This window comes from Sebastes fasciatus, chromosome 10 (assembly GCF_043250625.1).
Source record: "Sebastes fasciatus isolate fSebFas1 chromosome 10, fSebFas1.pri, whole genome shotgun sequence".
Lineage (NCBI taxonomy): Eukaryota > Metazoa > Chordata > Actinopteri > Perciformes > Sebastidae > Sebastes > Sebastes fasciatus.
The window spans coordinates 29,968,321-29,987,729 of NC_133804.1; the positions used below are offsets into that span (position 1 = coordinate 29,968,321).

At 40.8% G+C, this 19,409-nt stretch overlaps 1 protein-coding gene across 2 annotated transcripts in view; it reads left to right on the forward strand.

The window, feature by feature from the left end:
• Window positions 1-16,781, forward strand: part of LOC141775707 (ATP-binding cassette sub-family C member 5) — a 31,427-nt gene extending 14,646 nt beyond the window's left edge. For both annotated transcript variants that reach the window (XM_074649306.1, XM_074649307.1), the window contains exons 10-29: window positions 626-979; window positions 1,088-1,159; window positions 1,322-1,446; window positions 1,543-1,615; window positions 2,068-2,271; window positions 2,415-2,540; window positions 2,837-2,948; window positions 3,049-3,233; window positions 3,636-3,782; window positions 4,657-4,786; window positions 5,171-5,324; window positions 8,960-9,088; window positions 9,221-9,407; window positions 10,727-10,816; window positions 11,257-11,449; window positions 11,541-11,700; window positions 13,326-13,404; window positions 13,521-13,634; window positions 14,024-14,188; window positions 15,613-16,781. In XM_074649306.1, coding sequence (XP_074505407.1) covers window positions 626-979; window positions 1,088-1,159; window positions 1,322-1,446; window positions 1,543-1,615; window positions 2,068-2,271; window positions 2,415-2,540; window positions 2,837-2,948; window positions 3,049-3,233; window positions 3,636-3,782; window positions 4,657-4,786; window positions 5,171-5,324; window positions 8,960-9,088; window positions 9,221-9,407; window positions 10,727-10,816; window positions 11,257-11,449; window positions 11,541-11,700; window positions 13,326-13,404; window positions 13,521-13,634; window positions 14,024-14,188; window positions 15,613-15,705 — 2,892 coding nt within the window. In that variant the 3' untranslated portion in view covers window positions 15,706-16,781. The remainder of the gene's footprint in view (window positions 1-625; window positions 980-1,087; window positions 1,160-1,321; window positions 1,447-1,542; window positions 1,616-2,067; window positions 2,272-2,414; window positions 2,541-2,836; window positions 2,949-3,048; window positions 3,234-3,635; window positions 3,783-4,656; window positions 4,787-5,170; window positions 5,325-8,959; window positions 9,089-9,220; window positions 9,408-10,726; window positions 10,817-11,256; window positions 11,450-11,540; window positions 11,701-13,325; window positions 13,405-13,520; window positions 13,635-14,023; window positions 14,189-15,612) is intronic.
• The last annotated feature ends 2,628 nt before the right edge of the window (window positions 16,782-19,409 follow it).

Consider the following 19,409-nt stretch of genomic DNA (forward strand, 5'->3'; position numbering starts at 1 on the left):
AGTCTGTCACAGAGCCATCTACATTGCTTTTACGCAACACAACATTGGTATGGAAAGTATGTTCTTTAATACGCCCAGTTTATGTGTTGACTGTGGGAACATTATATCAGCGGGCAAGCAGGTTTTACCAATCAAAATGTGCTCCTGTTAATGCTAAAACACACCCGCCCACCCAACATACTGACATTTTTTGACATACTGTTTTCCAAACACATGGTAAATGTCGCATGTTGGTGAGAGATGGTTTCATAGAGCCAGCAAGGGTTAAGTAAGCAGGCGTTCCCGCCAAGGATGCACCAAAAGGCTTGAGGCACTCTGTGGTTTTACCCTAAAGCAGCACATAATTCAGTAATGAGGAACTCAAGGACAGGACAGACTGTACCTTAAGCACAAGGCTGAGTAATGTATTGGCACAGCTATACGTGTTTCATAACATACATAGCACAACCACAAGTACGTTAAACAATCTTTTGCTTTTCACAGAAGCAACCAGAAACCTTGAGCTTGTTTTCATTCAAGCTCAAAAGAAAAAAACATCAGTCAATTGTCCTTTTGTCAAGTTTGTCATCACAATGTGTGGCCAAATTATGTTGCATAAAGTAACCCTTTGTGTCTGTCTCCGCAGAGGCTCTTCATGATGGAGGAAAGACAGGTTGTTTTGGTCAAAATGGAGGATCCTATCAATGCAGTGGAATTTCAGGACGCCACGCTGGCTTGGGAAAAGGCGCGCACTCCTCCACCTGCGAAATCTAACCCACCTCCCAAGAAGCGAGGAGGGATGATGCGCGTGTTGCGCAGGGAGAAGCTCAGCCTGTACATTTCCACAGAGGACGGCAAAGCAAGCAAGGAAGTTCCCAACGCACAAAGTCTTCTCACAAATATGGAGCAGGAGAGTCCACAAAGCACCATCTCCTCCACTCAGAGCATACGACCTCCGCTGCACAAGACCCTGCACCGCATTGACCAACGCATTAAGAGGGTACAAACATTTACCATAAGTGGATTAAGGATGTTTTTATTCGAGGCGTTAAACCTTTGCTTGCTTCATGTAATTCCCACAATGCCACTCTTTTTATCCCTTTTCTAGGGTTCACTGGTTGGCATCTGTGGAGGAGTCGGTAGCGGAAAGAGCTCCCTTCTGTCTGCTCTACTGGGACAGGTGAGATTGTTCAGACAGCACAGACATGAATAACAACAAGAAGAATACTCTTTTTGAACCTTTTATTCACACCCAATGCCACGCAACGATCCACAATTTGAAAAGGAGTGTTTCAAGTGTTTTCTCTGCTTCCAACCCTCTGGTTTTCTTCTCTGGTTGCAGATGACCCTGTTAGAGGGCAACGTAGCTGTCAGCGGGGGCTTCGCTTACGTAGCTCAACAAGCCTGGATCCTCAATGAATCACTGAAAGAGAACATCCTGTTTGGAAACGAGTATGACCAAGACAAGTAAGATCAGCTACTGTATACTGATGTTATGAAAAACAATAAAGGTTGAGATTCAGTCCCCTAATTTAACATTTCTTCTCATCGTTTCCTCTTCAGATATGATGCCGTCCTGGAAGCCTGCTGCCTTCTCCCAGATCTGGCAGAGCTCCCGTATGGAGACATGACGGAGGTATCTGTCGAAATCTGCTTGTTAGTAATTGGATTTTTTAGATAAAACATGAGGCTGCAACTAATGATCATTTTCATAATTGATAATTCTGCCGATTATTTTCCAAATTAATCGATTGTTTCGTTTATAAAATGTCAGAAAATATTGAAAAATGTCCATCCCAGTTTCTCAAAGTCCAAGATGATGTCTTTAAATCCCTAAAACCCCTAAAATATTCAGTTAAATATGATATAAAACAGAGAAATCTCTATATTTGAGAGGCTAAAAACAGCATTTTCTGACATTTTTGCATGAAAAATTATTTTTCTGTCGATCGATTAGTCGACTAATTGTTGCAGCTCTAATAAAAGGCTTCTTTACTCTTGTGTACAGCCGTTTTAATTTATGTAACTGGCACAACCAGAGTAGAGTTTTATGGAGCTTTATGGTTTTTTTTTATTTCCTCTTCCTAGATCGGAGAGAGAGGAGCCAACCTGAGTGGAGGACAACGTCAGAGAGTGAGCCTGGCCCGTGCCCTCTACAGCGAGCGACCTATACTTCTGCTGGATGACCCTCTCAGTGCTGTCGATGCTTGTGTGGGTTCCCACGTTTTCCATAAAGCTATCAGGGGCGCCGCCAAAGGCAAGACGGTGCTCTTTGTGACCCACCAACTGCAGGTAAGAGACCTGTCTGTGCATTTCTAATGAAGCCAAATTTTCCTTCAGAATGTGTAATTTTTCCCAAAGCCTACAAAATAACTGATTTAGTGATGATTAGCTGATTAATTTTTGCCTCTGTTTCTTATCTTTTAATTTTCTAGTACCTGCCGGAGTGTGACAAGGTTATCCTGATGAAGGACGGGCAGATTGCCGAGCACGGCACCCATGCTCAGCTAATGGGTAAAGAGCGTGACTATGCCAGCCTATTCAACAGCATGCAACAGGAGGTAAGGCCACGTGAGGCAGCGGGCCAGCTCTTTTGAGTCAGGCATCTTTGGCCCCCACTGCACAAAAACATTGAACATTACAAGCTGAATAATTCATGAGCCCAGAAAGGCGGGCCCAGAAGCTGTAAATGTTAATGCATACATGGCCTTTCATTATTTATGCGTGTATTGATTTACTGGTGAGCTGCTAAAGACTCTGTCACCGATATCTCTGTTTAAATGACTTGCAGTGTGTTGCTGTTACAGCTGCTGTGATTTCAAAGCTCGCTTTCTTTCCTCACCGTTTCGTCTCTTAGAATCTGGTGAAAGAGAATTTAAAAAACAAACAGCAGCGGGCGAGCCCAGAAAAGGGTGACAGTGCTGTTGACGTTGCCAAGGTCGGACCAAAGGTGGAGAGCAAGAAAAGAGGTGAGCGACCCCGCCACTTTTCGTGCTCCACATGCAGAATGAATGCTAAATGCTTTTTAATTTCCTTGACAATGTTTCACATGTAATATCTTTTATTCAGAGCGACTGATGAAAGCTGAGGAGAAGGGCTCCGGTGCGGTCGCCTGGTCTGTGTATGGCGCCTACATCAAAGCAGCAGGGGGCCCAGTAGTCTTCATCATCAACATCTTCCTCTTCCTCTCCACCACAGGCAGCATAGCCTTCAGTAACTGGTGGCTGAGCCACTGGATCAGACAGGGCAGCGGGGTGAGTTTGTAGACGATCCTGCTCGACTATAATAGACGCCTCCTTTTAATGTGCGTTTGTCTCCCAAAAGAAAAAGAACTACTATGCTTCGGTGAGTTGTGGCAGCCGACTGAGCATTAATCTGAATGTGCATGATTAAAAAAGTAACGGCGCCACAGTAAACTTAATTAAAAACAAGCTCGAGCAGTGAAGAAACAGATGTGCAGCAAAATAGGCGGTGGCTGCTATTGAGAAATGTGCTTGGAATGGTAAACATCATTGAACTGACTGATTTTCATTTTTCACGTTGTATTCCAAAGTGTGTGCTTTTCTCAGTTTCATTAGAGACAAAAGGGAGAAATGGGGGAGAAATTGGATTTTTTTTCTTCACTCTTGGTAATTTGTTGCTCCATCTGCCCTCAGAACACCTCATTAATCTTGGTGAATGAAACGATGGCGAGGAACAGCATGAGACTCAACCCTCACATCCAGTACTATACGACTGTTTACGTCGCCTCCATGGGAGCTGCTCTGCTGCTGAAGACAATGAGAGGGCTGGTGTTTGTGAAGGTAAGCTCTTCCCGTCACATCCACTCCAACTTTAAAACGATAGCGGCGTTTGAAAGGGATATGAAAAGTTGATATAGTAGCGGTGTTCACAGTTAAGCACTGCTCCTCCCTAATTGTCTTTATTGTCATTTGTTCATGCTCCCGTGGTTCCAGTGCTATAATTGAAAAAGCCTGTAGGCCAAATCCATTTATCTGTCCGCCGCTGCCATGTCTCACAGCTTCACAACAACTGCATGTGTGTGCAAGAGAGACAAAGAGGCGGAGAGAAAAGGAAGGATGCGTGTGCATGCATGTCGGTTCCCCTTCAGGCGCGTCCTCCTTTTTCAAGCTAACCCAACCTGACACTGCATTGCAGAGGTTAGGTCCCCACGTTAATGTGTGCCACTTGAAATTGCTAATTTTTCAAAGATGGCTAATCTTTTTTTACCCCTAGCTGTGATGAGATCTTTGGGAGTGTTGAATATTCCATTAATAGAATTAATTTGTTCTCTGCTGCCACATGTAATTTCTGTCCTATTGGTGAGATGTCTCTTGCTCACTGGGTCATGACCTTTATGTCAGCCTCCCAGAAACTCATTATAAATGAAGATATGACAGCTTGCCTTGCACGAGGCAAAAAAAATAACTACCCACCACTGTGCACATGCTTAGCATATGGTGAAGCAGCATTTATAACTCTGCAGGCAACAGATGAGTGCCACTGTATTTATCCATTGTGTGTTTTCCTGTTTGAGGCTGAGCACATTGACAGACGATTATTCCTTCCAGCCGTCTGTTTATCCATTCCGCGATTCTTTCCGTATGTTTCCTTAAGTTGTTTGTTTCCATGTGTCAGGTCTCATGTTCAAACACGGCTGTTTGTTTATGTTGACAGTGCACGGTGAAGGCTGCCTCCGTGCTCCACGACAAGCTGTTCCGCCGGCTCCTCCTCAGCCCCATGCACTTTTTTGATACGACGCCTCTGGGTCGTATCTTGACCCGCTTCTCCAGAGACATGGATGAGGGTGAGACTTGATTTGTCTTGACTGCGAACCTTCCCCAAAGAGAGCTCTCAGTCAGCGAAGTCACCCTGGTTGACAAGGTGTACTGCCAAGACACAGTGGGGGTTTCACATGGAGTATTTTGCTTAGTGTTGCCTTTCTGTTATCCACTTCACTGGCGTCTTTGCTTGACATGTTGAGGTTGTGGGTTGCTGTTTTTTTCTGGATGGTTGGTTTTGTTTATAAGTATAATATTTTTTTTAGACTCCATTTTTCTCTCTGTTGTGAACACTAAAAGACACTTAGGGAGTCACGAAGGGAAAGTTTTCTTCCCATATAGAGATAGATAGGTAGATAGATCCAAAACCACGCAGCGTGACTGATATATAATATGTGTCCTCTCCACAGTTGACGTGCGTCTCACCATGCAAGCTGAGATGCTGCTGCAGAACCTGACCCTGGTGCTGTTTTGCTTGGCAATGGTGGGCATTGTCTTCCCGTGGTTCCTGATCTCCATCCTGCCACTGGGAGCCTTCCTCTGCGTCGTCAACCGGGTCTCCAGGTCAGACTCTCATCACTCCTGTTGTTATCATTGCTATTGGCATCAAGCCTGAGATTCAAACAGACTGTTTACACATTACATTTCATCTCCCTGAGAACAATCTGAGCAGCGTTACCAGCAGCAGGTAAGTAATAAGCAACAGGTGCTCGAGTTAAGTGGAAACTAGTAACTACATTAGTTGATTTCTGGCCACTAGGGGCAGAAAAACATCTAAATATGCTGACAGATAGACACTGGCTCATGAAGTTAATGGGGCTAAATTGTTAGCAAACAATTGGCAGCAGAAACAGAGCAACATTTGCATTTGTTAGGAGTCATGTTTCTGCCCAACAGACAACTGTTAACAGTAAAGAAAACATTTAGCTCAGTTTAGTCCTGAGGCAAATATCTAAGCTGCCAGATGTTCAACTTCCTTCACCAGTTAGTCGCTAAGTTTGTCTGCTTACTCTTTGGTTCAGGGCAGGTAGTAGGGCTGTACCGAATAGTTGGAAGCTTCGAAGCTTTATTCATATTGTAAACAGTCTTTTCCTTGTGTTTTATAGACTATTTGTGCACAGTTGCAGATAAAGATCAGGCTACACTAATATTATTAGTATTATGCTATTTGCAGAATTTGATTCCAGTGGTGGCTGCGTAGGATTGTTTCCGACTCGTGTGATCAAAACATTTTAACTCCAGAGCGTTGTGAAGTCCAAAAGTCAAAATGTATTGAAAATAAAATAGATGTAATAATTTACAAAAATTCACGACATGTTTTTATCTAACGAAATATTCTGCTTCAATTCATATTTGTTGGCGTTTAGCCTTTCAAAAACCACATTTTCAAAAACGGTTTGCTCTCCCGCTTGCTGCACATTAAAGAAAGGCACGCACCGACGAGTAATATTCATTAAAGAAAGTGCATTAACTAAAACAAACTAATAATCCGATGAATCACTTTATTCAAATATAGGATTTTGTTCAAGGATTTTTTTTGGTTTCGGGAGATGACGACAGACATTCAAAGCTTCCTCCAACAACCTCAATAGAAGCTTTGAAGGTAAAAAGAAATGACATTCGGTACAGCACTAGCAGGTAGTCTACAATGTTTTTTTTGTTTTTGCTGACAGCTTCTGCTGTAAAAGGGGTTGATGAGACTGAACCATGCAGTAAATGTGGGGCTGAAAAACACTGAGCTAAAACAGGATAAAAAATCTCTGTAGAGCTGCAAAGTGTCCATTATTTACTTTACAAAGAGAGATTTGATTAAATGTTAAATCAAACCAGTCTCATGCATAAAAATGCTGCCAATTAAAGGAGCTTTCTGTTAGTGGTGAATGTGATTAGCTTTGTATTGTTATGTTTATTATATTGTACAAACGACAGCATACATGGCAGCACAGTCCATAATGATTATGAAATAGGTGATGCAAACTTATTCTAACAGGTAACTTTTATTGGAGGATAGTGAGGCTAAATAACTGTGAAAGAGGTGCAGCGATAATCTTTATCTGCCAGTGTGTAGAGCGCTACCGGTCATTGATTAAACTTTTCACAGCTTCTGTTCTGCTCGGTTGTAAATGTTGCAAGAGCGCGCTGGATGATCTGATGACTCTGCTTTAGTCATTATTTATGGCTTTGCAGCAATTTTGCAATAAAGGCGAATCCACTGAGGGGAACAGCAGCTCGCTGGCATCTTGGGAAATAACCACGGTGTCTTGTTGCTTCCTGTATCTGAGAGATCGAGAAGAGCATGACATTGCATGTTAGGGTTATTGTGCTGGTGTAAAGTTATGATATAATATAAAATATCTTCATTTATCTTTTAAGAGCCACTTGATTTGTAGATTATTAATCACTCCTGAACCAAGAGGAAGAGATGACCCCCAGCTTTTACCAAACGGTAGTCAGCAGCACCCCTCGGCAACACTTTAAAAGAATGAAATACTGTATCTTACAAAGTCACGACATCCCGGGATATGTATAGATGTTGCATCAAACTGCAGCTCCCATTGAAATCACCCACTTCTGAAGCGGCCTTTATTGAATTCTGAAATGAAACTGCCCAGGGCATAAACATGTTTGTCTGGATCACAGCCTCCAAGCGAAGAAGTGTCATGTTGTTTCCCTCTCTCTCCTGGGCTTTTTTATGAGAAAACCAAATGATTCATGGGAGACTCGTAATTCACACGCACCATCCATTCTGTCGTGGTGTCTAAAAGTAGAAAGACGCCCCACCTCTGTCAATAAACCTCTCTCGCTCACACCGACCCGTCGACGGCGAGTCTCTCTGGCTGCTGATTGTGTGGCCGTCTGTGCGACGGCGCTCATAATATTGCACATGCATCAGATAGCAGGAAACGACCGGAGCTCTGTCTGGAAAACGGCTGCTGTGGACCGTGTCCCTCTCTGTCCACCGTGTCATCATTACCTGTCTGACACACAACTGCATCATTAGAGCTGATGCATTTTCCATTTCTTCATTCTTTAGAGGTGCTTCAGCATTCAGGTGTAATGTCTTGTCGGTATCTAACTAAATATATATGTGGTTTATGGCAGCAATATCACTTTAACCAAAAATGTGATACTTTAGATCTTAAAACCAATTACCTTCACAAAGGTGTGTACTTGTACTACTTTATTCAGGATTGTACAGTACTTACTGTGGCTTATAGTAGAGTGTTGCTCATGAGGTTTTTTCCAATTTAATGTAATTTATTTGGAAGATTTACTCCTCATGCCGGAGCTTATTTGCACACAATACCCCACCATTTTCATTCAAATAAGGCAAACCTGAGTGGAGGCTTTCCAATTTTGCAGCCCTGCAATTTTACCTCATAAGGACTTTTTTTTCACAACCATTTAAGGTTATAAATCAAAACAAACTTTAGTTGTAATGAATTTCTAGAGTTAGTTTATATCTTGCCTGTAATAAGAATGGATATTTTAAGACAGTGGGACTTTCAATCACTCATCAAATTATGAAGTTATAGACACTAGAAAAACTGCTTGAGGTCTGAATGATATTAACATCTCGCAAACATCTGCATTTAATTATTTTTAATTGCATATTTACACAATATTTCTTGGGTCCATGTCTACTTCCTGTCAGCTGATGTCATTGGCTGCGTCCGGAATCGCATACTATGCACTACATACTCAATATGTGTACTATCGTTCAACATACTGTGAATAAACAGTAGTATGTATCTCTTCGGAAGAACTGAGCAGCAATTTACGTCGTCGCTTCCTGAGAGCCTCCATGCCAGTTGGAGACATGTAACCATGGTAACCCGTGCCAACCTCATGTGACCGAAACGTCTGTTTGTGAGAATCAAAATCTGAACTAATTTTAAAAAATATATTACTTCTAGCAAAGTGAAATCTTATACTTACAGTTAAGTCGAAGCATTATTGATTGTCGTCACTACCGCATTGCATTGTGGGATATTTATGCCACCATAGTGTTCAGCGTTTGCATACTGTAATATGCGTACTATTGGTTTCATACTAATGTTTAGGACACCTAACTTATGATGCAACTATTCACTTGACTGCAACAGGAGATAAACTGGGACACATTTGGAATCGTTACAACTGTGAAATGATCTATAGTAGGAAGGTAAATGTAAAAGATGATCTTTCTCTATTTCCAGGGTTCTGATTCGTGAGTTGAAGCGCCTGGAGAACGTTAGCCAATCACCATTCACCTCTCACATCACCAGCAGTCTTCAGGGACTCTCCACCATCCACGCCTACGGAAGAGGCCCCGACTTCCTCCAAAGGTGAGTACAATGGTGCCTGTCACAGATGGAAATCATTAAACTTGAATTTAATCTTATCTCTCGTTCAGTTTACTCCCCGGTTTGTAAATATACCACACCTCATGGTCGCTGGTTTTATCTCTCTTTTTCCAGATATCAGGAATTACTGGACACCAACCAGGCCTCCAACTACCTCTTCAGCTGTGCTATGCGCTGGCTGGCTGTTCGCCTCGACCTCATCAGCATCTCTCTTATCACTGGTGTAGCACTTTTCATTGTCTTCATGCACAATCAGATACCTCCAGCCTACGCAGGCCTCGCCATATCGTACGCAGTGCAGGTTTGTAAACAAACACATGTAGTATGGAGACACTGGCAGCCCTAGTAGTCTTAGAAAAGGCTGAAAAGAGGGTAGTTTGAAGCTTTAGACAGGATTAGAAATGTGGCAAAGTGAAGCCTCTTCTGTTTCTTACAGCTACTATAGAGAGGCATTTTATAGTATTATAGCATTTAGCTGAACTGTAGTTGGGAAAAACAGTTGTTTAGCATTCAAAGGTAGCTGTTCAGCAGAAGTTACTTATTTTGCTCCTTTCCCACTGGACAAAAAACCCCTAACATCTGGCCTTTGCCTTCATTATGAAAGGTTACAATCTGCAATCATTCCCGGGACAAATGACTCTGCAGCTAAACACGCTAAATTTCACCCCTTTTCCGGTGCGATGCTATGTGACGTGCGTTGAAGTGAATATATAATAAATAAAATCAATAGGGATTTGGACCAGTATTATAATTTATTAACGTACAAAACATACAATTAATATGCGTTCCTCAACGCCACCAGACTCCAATCACAAAACAGTAATTTTACCTCTCTGATCGTCGTAAAACACACTTCATTCATTTGTTAGTCTTCCCACTGTTCCAACAATCACCAACTCTGGTTTGACCGTTTGAAAGAGAGACTGAATAAGTAGCAGATATAAAAAAAAAAAGTAGTAACTGCCGACAGTTTCACATTTTACTAACCCTGCCTCTAGTGCCGACTGGTGCGTCTGTGATGTTGAACGTGGCATGCCAGGAAAAAAACCCAGAAAGGCCGGTACAACGGCACGGCATACTCAATCAATCAAGTTTTATTTATAGAGCACATTACATAAGACAGGCGTAGACTCAATGTGCTTCACTTGCAATGGGAAAGGAGTCTATCGCCTCTTTTTTCAGCAGGTTTTTCCGTGTTTACAAAACCTGCATAAACACGCTAATTTTGGTGGGAAAAGGGTAATAGTCTTGCTTTAAATGACCAACATGTTATACACATATTCAGCCTCACTCATTTTCCTTTTTGGTGGGGGATGCATCAAAGAACTACTGTATACATGCAACTGTATCTCCACAGCTTGTCTTAGAGGAACCACATGGTTTTATTATTTTTTAAATGCTTAGTGATTTACTGCATGTCATAATCAACAGTCATGATTAAGAATTGTGAAGGAGCCACATCAGCAAATCTGTTTATTAGGTTGTAAATCTTCTGATTGTTTCGCTGCTCGTTCGTTGACGAGGAGCAGCTCTTGTAAATAACCAAGTGTTTCATAGTAATTGGTGCGACAGTGCTAACCATTAACCTTCCACCTCTCTCCGCTTTTCTCTCACCTCCAGCTGACCGGCTTGTTTCAGTTCACCGTGCGGCTGCTCACAGAGACCGAAGCTCGGTTTACATCAGTAGAGAGGATCAATCATTATGTAGAGGTAAGAGCATTGATTAGTGCAGGGGAGAGGGGAGGTGGATTATGTGGCACATTGTGCACGGTCACATAGACTGGCACACCGTCTAGAATCACACCATCAGACGCAGACCAGCCCAGAATGACAAAGCAGCTGAATTCAGGGCAGTTGGCATGTCCAGACGTGTGTGTGTGTGTATGTGTGATAAACACAGCAGGAAGCAGATAGAAAGCCAGTGTGAGGTCTTAACACACTCCAGAGCACATGACAGGGCTTGTTTCACACAACAGCCATCAAACGGGCAAAAGATACGAATATCAACTCAACTTTTTTTTTTTCTTTGCTAGTCTCAAGTTCAAAGAAAAGCTCATAGAGAGAAAATCTCTGCACATCAGTTCAGGCGCTTGCACCTCCACAGAGATTTAGAGATTAATACCAGATTCCATCTCCGTTCCTTATCTCAGTGTCTAGAGAGTGAAGCACCCCGACAGAGTCCCGAGGCAGATGCTCCTGCCCCCTCCTGGCCTCAGCAGGGAAACATCACCTTCCAGGATGTGGACATGCGTTATCGTGAGGATCTGCCGCTCGTGCTTAAGAAGCTGTCCTTCAGCATCCTGCCGGAAGAGACCATCGGCATTGTGGGCCGCACGGGATCAGGTACGAGTGACCCGTTCTATTCCCCAGCCAGCAGCATCTCTTTTGTACACACATCTCTTCATGCTGTATCTTTTTCTGTACGCGTTTGCAGGGAAGTCCTCCCTGGGTGTCGCTCTGTTCAGACTGGTGGAGCTGACCGGAGGCTCGATCGTCATTGACGGAATCAATATTGCACAGATTGGTCTGGATGACCTGCGAAGCAAGCTAGCCATCATTCCTCAAGAGCCCATGCTCTTCATCGGGACAGTCAGGTAATCCCGATGATAATTACTTGTATTAACAAGCTTTGTGTTTCATGCATTGAGCGGAGGGAATGAATGAGAAACACGTAGCCCTCAAGCATTAATGTGCTCTTAAGCAACTGCTCTAATGGAAAATCCCTCAGTGTCTACTGATGCAACAATGTGGTCATCTATCACATGAGTCAGTGCTTACATATACGTATAGCACTTCCTTCCCATATAGTTGGATACTCCCTGCTGCAAACAGTGGTGTGCCTTCAGTCAACCCGCCTGTTTAGATCTCAAATATATGTCTTTTACTTCCAAACAGAGCAGAATATATTATCTGTGATCCTATTAGAATACGTATCCATATCCCACTGTTTGCCGTGAAATGGTTTTCTAAAGATGTTTGATTTATACTAGATACTATTTGCTGTGCGTGAGCCCAGCAGTGATCTGGGACTCTTATTATATAGACTCTGCGTGTCTATCAGTGTGGATGTAAAGCCACACCAGAGGGAAATTATTACGGAAACAAAAATGGTGCCAGGCAGTAAGAAATGAAAGAACAGATACGCTAAATTTGACAGGCAAGACCGTTTCAAAAAGAAAACATCAGCATTTATAAATACTAGCAGTAAGTTGCTGTACGGATGCCGATTTCCTCTGTCTCAGGTGAAAATTGACCTTTGTCAGCTGAGGGTAAGGAGTGTGGTATCGACAGTTTACTGTGCTGTACCTCTGGTTTTAAAGGATAACTTAGGTATTTTTCAATACTATTTTCCCATGTGTTTGGGTCTAAGTGACTAATGGGGACAACAATTTTTGAAACTGGTCCAGTATTGAGGGAAAAACGCTGTAACTGACAGCCGCAAAACGAGCTGCAAGGGCAAGTGAGCAGCGTCAATGCAACGTTAAGTTCACTAAAGTGTTTGTTTCTGCCACAGACATGCTCAGATTGTTATTATAAGTGTCTGACAACATTATGGAAAGGACCCTACGGAGAAATAAAACGGTTCTCTTACCTTTCGCTTAATCCGGTCGGTTTTGTTATTGTGTCCAATCCCGCTCAAGTCTCGTTGTGAAATCTGAACATCTCCGTATACTCCGGCTCAAATAAATACGGGCGGCCATCGAATTCAAAGACCTCATCCACGTTGTCTAAATTATCTAAATATTCAGCCATGACATTGAAAATCTTTTAGATAACAACACTAAGCTACACTTTCTGTACTCCAACACAACAAACTCTGCCCGGCTGGCACTCTGCTTTTCCACCGTGGATGTATTCCACTATTCCACCGTTGTCTTCTGGCAACACATCAACTCGCCAGATTTCAGAATGAGACTCTCACCATATTGTCAGACACTTATAATAACAATCAGAGCCTGTCATGGCAAAAACAAGCACTTTTAGTGGACGTAAATTACGATGCCAGCTTGCCCCAATAGCACCATATTGCAGCCCGTGAGCAGCTGCCATCTACAGCGCTCTCCCTCAATACTGAACCAATTTCAGAAATTGTTGTCCCCCATTAGTCAGTTAGACACAAAAACATGTGAAAATAAGGTTGAAAAATACAGACGTTATCCTTTAATATAAAATTGTCATAATGTTTAATCCAGTCAATTATGTCTTCTTTTCCCAATAGGACTAATTTAGACCCGTGGGATCAATACTCTGATGCACAGATATGGGAAGCTCTTGAGAAGACGCATATTAAAGAGATGGTAAGTGACAACATGGTTCGGCACTGTCAGATTGAGCTAAATGATGCATCACTTGAACAGAATAAGCCCGTAACATTCGTCCTTATACCTCTGTTCACCCCTCTGGCCTTCCTCAGATCAGCCAGCTGCCTCACTCGCTCCACTCAGAGGTGACGGAGAACGGAGAGAACTTCTCGGTGGGAGAACGGCAGCTGCTCTGTGTGGCCAGAGCTCTGCTGCGCAACAGCAAGGTGCTTGATTATATTACACCTCTAGTTCACCTTGACATGTGGAACATTGTTTGACATGGATGATGATAGCAGCTCAAGCTTCATAATAAGAAAACACCATTATCCATATCATAGAATGGTCAGTGTGCATGTGTTCCTGCATGGGATAACACTGTCACCTAGTGGTGTGCATCAGAACTGCATCTCATAAACATGAGCAGCATATACAGTATATAATAGTGTGATGTTTTTCCTAATTTTGAGTTAATGATTTTCTATAATGTTACACTAAGACCATGTCTTTGTTTGGATAATGTAATCCCCCAGTTTTGTTGTTTTTTATCTCATCTTTTTTTGTTGTTATTTCTGTAACGTAGCTGATTTTTTTTGTTTTTGTTTTCTATTTTTAGGTACTTATATTGGACGAGGCGACAGCAGCCATCGACACTGAGACAGATCGTCTCATCCAGGAGACAATCCGCTGTGAGTTTGGCAGCTGCACCACCCTCATCATCGCCCACCGCCTCAACACCGTGATGAGCTGCAGCAGGGTCATGGTCCTGGACAACGGCCAGGTGTGTATAGAGGCGACGCGACTGATTGCACCACACGGGCCCCCTTTGGTTGAAGCTCATTCCCGAGTTGAAACAGCCCTGATTCACTGTGTTGAACTGCTCCCTTTGAGGTGATGGATTGGATGAGGCATTTTACTTAGGCGGTGCTGTGTTCAAGCTGACAGTTGATGCATGTAGTGAACATGGAATGCACACAATTGATTACCTGCTTCAGTGTCACGCCTTAACCCTGTTAATAAGTCGAGTCTATCTCTCTATCCAAGGACGGTGTCGAGTCAGCCTGTTCTCATTCCCAGAGTGTCAAATACAGAGTCTTTGTCATGGACGTCAGTGTTCGGTACCGCCGCACAAGGCACCCTTTAACGTCGATATGAAACCATTAACTACAATGTAAACCCATCCGCGGCAACAGTAAACGCTCAGGGAAAATGCACCTGGAGTGTGGTGACATAGTTTAAAGAGTGAAAAGGCACACACAGGGCGGGCGGGAGGGGAAGTGGATGGGTCCAACAAACACAAGACTTAGATACAGGAGACCGCTGCTCATGTCCCATGCGTCATGTTACAATCAGCTGTTCGTTCGTGTCCCGTGTTCACAATGTTCAGTGTCATTTTCACTGTAGAAAAGTAGTAATTTTAAGCCCAACCATGTAGTTCTTTCCTACTGTAAACCTAACTATAGTGGTTTTGTTGCCGAAAATAAAGTGACGCCAAGGGGTGTGACAAAGCTGCAGTATGTGACAAGTTGGGATGAGGACGTGTTGGTAGACTAAGAGTGAAATGTGATAGATGCATCAGGATGGATGAGATTCACGGTGTGAAATAACACCTATTTTATGGCCATGTAACCGTCCTCTCTGGCCTCGCTGCAGTGGGGTGCCAGTGGCAAGGCAGTTTCTACACAGACATTGATGAAGTTGAATTATTTTGCTTTTATTAGATAGCCCTAAATGGTGTAATACTTGTGACAGATTGCATTAAGCAGCACATATTCAGCTTTGATGGTTGGCAGCTTAGTTTGCTGTGGTGTTAATCACGTAGCTGTGACAACTTAGCTTTTAATTCACGCCTTTAATTTGTTGTATATCATCTGTCTGTACTATATATATAGCAGAAAGAAAGTCTTATAGTTTGAGCCGCGTCAACATTTGAGTGTAATGTAGCTTTTTAGTGATCGATTAGCATTGGTTACAGAAACCAAAGCGTAACAAAGCTGCCTGAGGTCATATTTTCCAGACATTAAAATTCTTTTCATATGCTGCCAGTGGGAAATAACTCGGGTTGCAATATTCTTCGAGAAAATAATATGCCTTGATTTTTTTATTCTCTCTGCAAAAGTTCATGGAATTAACAAGTTGAACCCTCCGATTTCATATTTTATATGCTGGCACTGATCGCTGTTTTTATCCTTTTCATTCTCATAGATCTCGGAGTTTGACAGTCCCGCTGCTTTGCTGGCAGATGAAAACTCAAGATTCAGAGCCATGGTAGAAGCAGCAGAAAACCAAAGCAGATAAAAGACACTGGAGCTCAACTTTGGATGAGCGGCGACGCCACAAAATATTCAGTGGAATACCTGAAAATGCACATAAGAACCCCACAATTAACTCAGTCCTGCCGTGGTGTGAAAGTAAAAAAAGAAATTACACTGGCTCTTGTGGCTGCTCTGTGTAATAATGTCTGTTTATTTCCAAACCAAAGACCCAGGGATCACACTTCTGAAGGACGCATCAAATCTCACTATGCAAAGAAAGACATAGCAGCCTCCTGCTCTTTGCCGAGTTGTTTCCTGGAGGCCAAATAATTAGCTGCAAGTGAAACAGAGCTACGCCTCTGAATATAGCACTTTATAATTCATGTGGACACATGGAAGGACATGTGGTGCTTCCTTTTCCTCTGGAGGTCAGCTGATCAGTGAGACTCCCGATTAGTTTTAGTCATTTTATTTACAGAACTAAGACCTCACAGTGCAAGAATGTACTAGTTAGTACTGATTATTCAATAAGGTATATTAAATTAATCACATATTATTAACCATTCCTATTAGGCTCTGTCTGAAAATGGTTTTCTTTTTATGTTTTATGCATCTAGTAAAATGTTATATTCAGTCATTTCTGTAATTTATTGCAGAAGCGATACGTGCCTAGAGCTGTAAACACTTTCAGGTCATATAATGGAGTTAGCCATGTAAGCATGCTTTTTTTTTAGGCTGCGTGCAAGTACTGTGTTTTTGGAATGAGCCGAAGTTTCCTCTAAATCCAAATGCTGGAGTTTAAAATATGCACATATTACGCTAATGTTGTTTTTTTACCTGCAAGGTAAAATTCTGGTGTCGAACAAAGTGTGTTATGCAATTAAGGTTGTAAACCCCGGTACAGTGTGCAATGAATAACAAAGCTGAAAGTGGTCAACATAAGATGTGTCCTCAGATGTTTGGGGATTGTAAACTTCTGCCTTATAATCAAGTATGTGCTGAACAATCATGAAGAGTGCAATATCTTTCTATTGCATTGATACAAGATTGTAATCTTTTTTTTGTAAATGTTTGATTTTTGTTATTAAGGTTCTTGTTTTTTCAATAAAAATATTTTTTATATATGCTGGTCTCCAATTGTTTAAAGCTATTCTACATGTTAAAGGGGAACTTTTTTAAACTGATTTTAAACAATCATCAATCGATTTTCGTGGCCAAAAGATCAAGATATCTATAGGAAATTTAAAAAACACATATATAATAATGCTATCAGTCTTTAACTTTGTTTATTGTGCATTCGGTCTCTTTTATAGCAAATTAATTACACTAAAAATATGAGTATAGGGAGGTGGAGTCTAACAATAACTGTACAAAAGTGTAGAAAAGAACAATTATACTAATGGATAGTGTGTGGGAAAAAATGGAAATAATTCAAGAGATGCTGGATTATTTACACAATATTATCAAATATGTATTTACGCATGATATCAATATTTCATTTTTAAAATATCATGGTTAATCGCCAATACCTGTATATCACGACACCCCTACTGCATAATATGTGAAAAGTCCTATAAAGCCTTTCGTGGCTCAAGGCACTTAATCTGCTGCCCACACACACACCTGTTCCCCAGCTGACTATGTGCTGATATCAGCTGATATCTGCACTGTGTGGGAACTGGTCAGCTGTGAGCAAACAACATAAATTCCTTAACAAGGTAGAAAATAGTTGGAATTCTTGAACCTGCCCAGGAGTGAAAGGGGGATACTTATTTATTGATTTATTAACAGAACGTGAAGGACACCACGATGTGTGTGTGTGAGAGAGATAAACAACAACCCTCACCTTATTAGTATTACAGTCAGCAGCTCAGAGCCGTTCTTGTCCAGGGTTCACCTCCCTGGTCGTACATGTTACACAACATGACATAATCTTATCTTCTAAGCTTGTGGATATACCTGCTTTGTATGTTCAAGGATGTGTGCATGTACAGTATGTTTGTTTGTGAGGAAAATGTTTGGTAAAGGCTTGACTGTTATTTGTTTTTTTTTACTGCTTATTTGTCTATCACTCAAGTTAGTCAACCTGTCTTCCTGGCTTAGAGTCTGAGTTTTAACAAATAAGATTACAGATATTACAAACTGTAGTCCTTCATTAATGCATTTGGACCCCAGTTAAGGCTCCGTTCCTTCCACTCTCTGTGCAATGTGTACAGTTTTCCTTTGCTGAAACACCTTTTGCTGTGTGGTATTTTGATTCAACACATTCATTCAAGCTTGTGAAACTAAATGTTGACACACAAATTTTTTTTAACAGAAAATATAGCGGATTGTGCTTTTTTTCCATTGCAAATTTTCAAATAAATTCGCACAAACCTGCTGACAGCTCTCAGTGCCCCCGGGGCTCAAGGGGCGACTGACTGTTAATACAGTCTTCCCTACTACTGTGCATGTTGAAAATAAACCCATCAACCCAGAGCAAAGTTTAAGACTTGCACAACAGTGTCCTCTTACTGTGTCTATTGACTCAAATAAGCTTCAAATAAGATTTTGAGCTTGAAAATGGTGTAAAAACTCTGCATGGGAAATTCAAGATTGTGAATATGTAGAAAAAATTGCATATTAACAAAAACGCACACACATTATAAATTAGGATTTTGGGCCAGATTTTGTAGGCTACTTAGAGTGTCAAATGTAAATTATGTTTAAACATCATCAAATCTTTTCTACACATTCACAAACTTGAAACTCTCGCGCAGTTTGTTTTGCACAGGTTTACAAAAGTAGGTTAGATATTCAACCACAGGCTTTGAAACTATTCCTGAAGATTTTATTAGACTTTTTATTGACCCAACGTGTTACCCCTTGTCATCCTAATGTCAAAGGAGCATACTTCTGTAATCAAGTTCAGGTTTTAGTTTTATTTGTCATGTGCAGGTTAACACAGGGTCAGCGGTGCAATGACATGTATAGGATGAGAGAACAAGTCAGCTCAGCACTAAAAGCAGTAGATAAGATAAGATAAAGTGACAATAATAACATAGAATAACATTAATAAGATAAAATGACAATAAGTGTAAGATAAAAAGTGATGTCATAAATCAAGTGAAATACAGTACTGTATATACATATGAAAATTAGGGTTGTGTGTGAAAGTGAGTGACAGAATCTCTGACAGTTTTGCACAAATTTAATGAGGAAGAGGAATAAAATAATAAATATTAAAATAATAATAATAATAATAATAATAATAAATATAGCACCATAAGATAGATTAATAACAACAATAATAATAATAATGATAATAAATATAGCACCATAAGATAGATATAACATAAATAAATAAATAATAGTAACAATAATGATAATAATAATATAAATAAAAAATACTGCACCATAAGATAGATAAATGAATAAAAAAATATAGCACTATAACTCCTCCATTCTCCATGACTTTTACTTTGATGTTTGATAATGATATTTATAATAATAATAATAATAATAATAATATTAATAATAATAATATAGCACCATAAGATATATAGCTAAATACATAAAAATAAAAATGATAAATATAGCACCATAAAATAGATATAAGATAAATGAATAAATAAATACATAAATAAATACATAAATAAATAAATAATTAATAATAGTAACAATAATGATAATAATAATAAATAAAAAATACAGCACCATAAGATAGATACATGAATAGATAGATAGATAAATAAAATAAAAAATGAA